The sequence below is a fragment of the Haliaeetus leucocephalus genome, unplaced genomic scaffold, assembly GCF_000737465.1.
Source record: "Haliaeetus leucocephalus isolate CR32 unplaced genomic scaffold, Haliaeetus_leucocephalus-4.0 Scaffold871, whole genome shotgun sequence".
Taxonomy (NCBI): Eukaryota; Metazoa; Chordata; class Aves; order Accipitriformes; family Accipitridae; genus Haliaeetus; species Haliaeetus leucocephalus.
This window is the reverse complement of record NW_010973307.1, coordinates 2,666,319-2,671,400: the sequence shown is the minus strand read 5'-3', so window position 1 is coordinate 2,671,400 and position 5,082 is coordinate 2,666,319. Positions and strand designations below refer to the sequence as shown.

Sequence of the window (5,082 nt, the reverse complement as noted above, 5' to 3'; positions counted from 1 at the left end):
CGTTGCACCGGCACCCAGCGCTGCCCCGCTCCCGTTGCACCAGCACCCAGCGCTGCCCTCTGCCCCGTTCCCGTTGCACCGGCACCCAGCGCTGCCCCATTCTCGTTGCACCAGTATCCAGCATTGCCCCGTTCCCGTTACACCAGCACTCACTGCTGCCCTCTGCCCCGCTCCCGTTGCACCAGCACCCAGCGCTGCTCTGTTCCCGTTGCACCAGCACCCAGCGCTGCCCCATTCTCGTTGCACCAGTATCCAGCATTGCCCCGTTCCCGTTACACCAGCACCCACTGCTGCCCTCTGCCCCGCTCCCGTTGCACCAGCACCCAGCGCTGCCCCGCTCCCGTTGCACCAGCACCCAGCGCTGCTCTGTTCCCGTTGCACCAGCACCCACTGCTGCCCTCTGCCCCGTTCCTGTTGCACCAGTATCCAGCACTGCCCCACTCCCGTTGCACCAGCACCCACTGCTGCCCTCTGCCCCGTTCCCATTACACCGGCACCCGCTGCTCTTCTCCCCGTCCCATCTGCGTTAGGACCCACAGGCTTCATTGTGCTTCTTCCGCCAAGCCCTGTGCGCTGACACCAGCATCTCCCAGACCATCCTCAGCTGGGCCCCTTCCTGCTTGACCCCATCCCATTCCCAATCACCTCCCCAGCCCAGTGTCTTGGCCCTCAAACCCCTGTTCTACTGTGCAACTTCCCAGTCCCCGCCACCTGCTCACCCTCAAACCCCAGGACCACCGCTCTGCCACCCAGGTTGCCCTCAGCCCACCCGCAGCCAGATGGCCTCCCCGCTTCCCACCTCCAGCAGCTCCCTGGTACCCGCCAGGTCCAGGTCCTCCTCTGGGTTTCTCCTTGCATTTTCCCTTCCCATGGCCATGCTGGGGAAGGGAGGACTCCTGCCTATCCCCATCCCATAGGTCCCCCATTGCATACCAGCAGTCTCCAAGCACACCTCAACACCCCGACCTCACATGGCCTCAGTGACCTCCCAAATCTCCCACCGCAGCGTCCTCCTGTCCCTCTCCTTCTAAACGCAAGGATCCCGCATCCTCTGTCCTCTGCACTTGTCCCTTCCTTACCCACTTTGGGGGACACTGCTTCCCCCACCCTGATCTCACGGGGTCAGGCACACCAGCCAGCTCCTCTCCATGGGCTCAGCTCCTTGCTGGAGGAGACAAACCTCTGGCAAGCTGAGGAAGCAGCTCCCAGCTCCGGTTTTGGGATCTGCTTGGGGCTGAGCTGTATCCCAGGCAGGTGTTTCACCAAAGGACCCGCTGGCAGGCTGGGAGTGCCAAATTCAAGGTCCTTCCTCCCCGCTTCCCTTTCTATCCACTCACGTTTGTTCATCATGTCCATCTTTTCTGTGCTGTCTTGTGCTGTCCTCTGTAGGATACAATCTCCCCTCTTTTCTGTTTGGGGTTTTTTTTTCCCCATTTGATAAGTGTGCTCCTTCCAGATGCTCCTTCTCCAGCTGTTGGTTCTGCCTCTTTCTGTGGGAGTTTGAATTCTACCCTTTCTCCTTTTTTTTTTTCCCTTGGATTTTTTTTTTAAATTGTGGCAAAATATCAGGGCTGATAGATTCAGTGCTCCAGAACTGGCTGCCAAAGTTGCTGCTTTGCAGAGTCTAAATTTCAACAGGGAAAAAAAAAAAAACCAGCTGGCGGAAAGGTGCATGAGTGCAGATAAAATGCTTTTTCCAGGGAAGGAAAATTAGTTTAATCTTAAGAAGAGTGGGAGGACTTGCATATATTAAATAAGCTGTCTGGGAAGCATGTATTTGGCCTTTCCGAGTGACGTTGAAGGAGTTCGAAAGTTTTGCTAAGTCTGAAAGACGCCGCTGGTTTTGAAACAGTTGGATCCTCCTATAGCAGAGAAAGAGAAGAAAGGAGACAGAAAGCCAAGCTTTGTGTGTTCTCCAGATGAATGCACTCTGATGCACGCCCATATACGGCCAACTCAAAGTCTTTTGAAACTCTGGCATAAAGTTCTTCAAAAGGAGAAAAGTGGTGTTATAGGTATAATGAGATCGGAGAGGACGTGATCCCGCAGGTCCCCGCGATGCTGAATTCAAATGTTGAGGGTAGCCCCTTCTTTTCTTCTGACTTAAGCTGTGGCAAGAAATACAAATATGGAAATAAATGAGATGGACGCCAGCCCTCAACTGGACTGAATTGAATTCATGTGCATAAGGCATGTACACATAACATAAAATTCCTCTCCTCTTCGACACTTTACAACCTAAGCAGTAAATAAGTATGTTAATTCTCACAGCAGGAAGAAACAAGGACTCTGGGACCCGTATTCTTATATTAAAGCTTAAACTTTTGTTTTGCAGTATGATGAGATATAAATGGAAACATTCCTCATTTCTTCAAACTTTTCTATGTAGCAGATTTGAAAAGAAAAAAAAAAACCAAAGCAAAACAGCACAGAAGTAATAAAACTATTTTTCTTATTATTTAAATAGAAGTGTAGGTGCACATTGCATTTCATGACCCAATAAGGGGGCAGAAGAGTCATCTGTTTTGATACGAAAACAACCCAAACTTGTGTGATGAGACATATGGGTGGGAGAAGACAGCAGTTAAGGATTTTAGCGTTGGCACACTAAATGAGAAATGCAGTTGCTTGGGCAATATATGACATGATACAATATACTGTTGAGACTGCCTCTGAATTTCTCGGTGCAGGTGTGGCCACCTGTGTCCAAGAACGGTGAATTCAAGCTGGAATATGTGCAGGCAAGAGCCAGGCATCGATCAGAGGTCAGGACAGTCTGTCTTTCTACTGTGGACTGAAAGAATTTGGCTTGTTTAGTTTAGCAAAATGAGACTGGAGAGGGAATATGTTTTCTGCCTATAAATACATCCTAGAAAGTAAATGCAAGGGAAGGGAAAGGCATTGTGACACTGCAGGGCAACAGCAGAAGAGTAAATGAGTAGGAACTGGCCATGAATATATTTAGTCTAGAAATCGGAAGATCCTTCCAGTAGGAGTAACAGAGACTAAAAAAAAAAAAAAAAAAAAAAAAAAAAAAATATTTTTAAAACATAGCTTCATGATTTTATAAAGGAAATTGCATACCAATGTGAAACAATAAACAGTTGGGATGAAAGCCCTTGAAAGGTTTTCCAGCCCAGATCATCTCTCCTTGGGAAGATCTTGTCCATTTTGATGCACGGTACACTACGTTCCTTCCTGCATCAGGCGATGAGTCACGCATACATGACTCCGTGGGTGGCCAGAAGTGATATCTCCACCGCTTACATCTTAATTCCTGATTATCCCATGATGTTCTCCAGCTCCCGCTCACTCACTTATCGCACAGCAGAGATGCAGCCACGTTCAAAGCACCCCACAAACCCCTCTGATTTCCCCAAATCCATAGCCACTGCCGCGTGGTCGCTTTGGCCGAGGACATGGGGAAGATGCTTCGCCCCTTCAATCAACAAGAGCTGCAGTCCTGCTTTGTTGCAGCACTGGCCCTTACAGAAAGCCAGAACAGTCATTAGTCAGAACCTGTTTCCTTTATTAGCCAACACTATGTGTTTTTAAGGGTGGTTTTTTTTAAGTTGTGAGTGTCAATCACACCCGTGTTGAGATCTCTCTTAACTCCTATGTTTGAGAGGAGAAAGCTTTTCCCTGTGCTAAGCAGCGACCCACGCTTCCATCGCGCTGGAGGCACTTGTGTCCAGAGGTCCCGGTAAACTCTGGGTGACCCTTAGATCTGCAAGTATTTTTAAAACATGTTTAGCAAGGGTTTTCCCCTTGCAGTACTCCAAGCTGATCTGTCTGTGCCTTGCAGTTCATGGTTTTTCTGTTCTTCAGAAGCACCAGCAAGGCCCCAGGAAGGGGAGGTGTGTTGGTACTCCAGCAGCACTCAGCAAACCAAGGCATGGCATCACAACCTTCTTGTGCTGGTTGGTTAAAGGCTTTTTTCGTCCTGATCAATACGCTAATTGAGCTGTGTGGTCTTCCATCTTCCAGGCATTTATTCAGATCAGGGGAACAAACACTATATAGGGAGAGGTATGTAAGCCAGAATCAGTTGTGTAAATCTGGAACTACCTCATTTAAATAACTGGGGGATGGCTCCAGCTGAGTGTTTGGTGTATGTGGTGTACTCTGCTACCAGCACAGATAATTACAATTAATGGGGATTTACTTTAAGCAAAGTAGGTCAGAAAAATGACATCTTATTGTGTCATTAGTTTCCATCAATTACTTCCATGTTGTTTGCTCAGTTCCCAAGTCAAACGAGTGTGGGCTGACAGCCGTGCAAGCTCAACTTGGTATTGTCTCTAAAAATCAAACTGCATTATTTCTGCCTCATGCATCATCACTAACAATAAAGCATCCACCGCTGGAATATAGCAGGTGGCTTTGTTATTCATGCATGAGGCAGAAAAGACTCCAGCCTCCTTTGCCACAACGTTAAAGTATCCGCGCTACCAGAAGTTGGGTATGTTGGGAAACTTAATAGTTATTGCGTGAGCTTGACTCAGAAGACACACTTAGGTCACTGCTTCTGTTGATTAACTTCTGTACTTTCTATTAGACTTTTTGAATGCTACATGTATATGTCGGGGGAGGATTAACACGATGCTGCTTTTGCTGTTACTTGTCTCCCCGTGACAGCACTTTGTGACATTAGGCTCTCTAGGAAAGGTGCAGAAGGTACCAAATGTTATTGTATTGAAAAGCCAGCTCACAGTCATCCCAAGAACTGCCTCTAAGAGACTGTGAGGGGTGTTTGATGAAGCTTTTCAGTTCCAGCACTTCTTTTACATTTGAGGGCTTAGTTTCTGAGTTTTCGGTTTAGCAGTGCAATCGACTGATAAGTGTTATCAGTGACTGTCAATAATCATGTGTTAGTCCCTACTGATATCTTGAAATAACTGAACGTGGAGTGTTCTCACAGCTGGACCAGGTGCTTGACTTCTAATCCCAGTTCCTTACAACTCCATAATTTCACGTGCAACTGAATAGTTTTGAATGGCTTACACTTTCTGGGAAATACATTAAAATTAAAGAATGTGTTTAGGCTCCAGTAATCCAGCCAGAGGCAGGTCCTTTCCAAAG

General features: G+C 47.7%; 1 protein-coding gene across 1 annotated transcript in view; it reads right to left on the bottom strand.

Moving 5' to 3' along the window:
- XKR6 (XK, Kell blood group complex subunit-related family, member 6) overlaps positions 1 to 877 on the bottom strand; it is a 182,992-nt gene extending 182,115 nt beyond the window's left edge. Inside the window, exon 1 of the mRNA XM_010583203.1 lies at positions 770 to 877. Coding sequence (XP_010581505.1) covers positions 770 to 877 — 108 coding nt within the window. The remainder of the gene's footprint in view (positions 1 to 769) is intronic.
- Between the last annotated feature and the right edge of the window lie 4,205 nt (positions 878 to 5,082).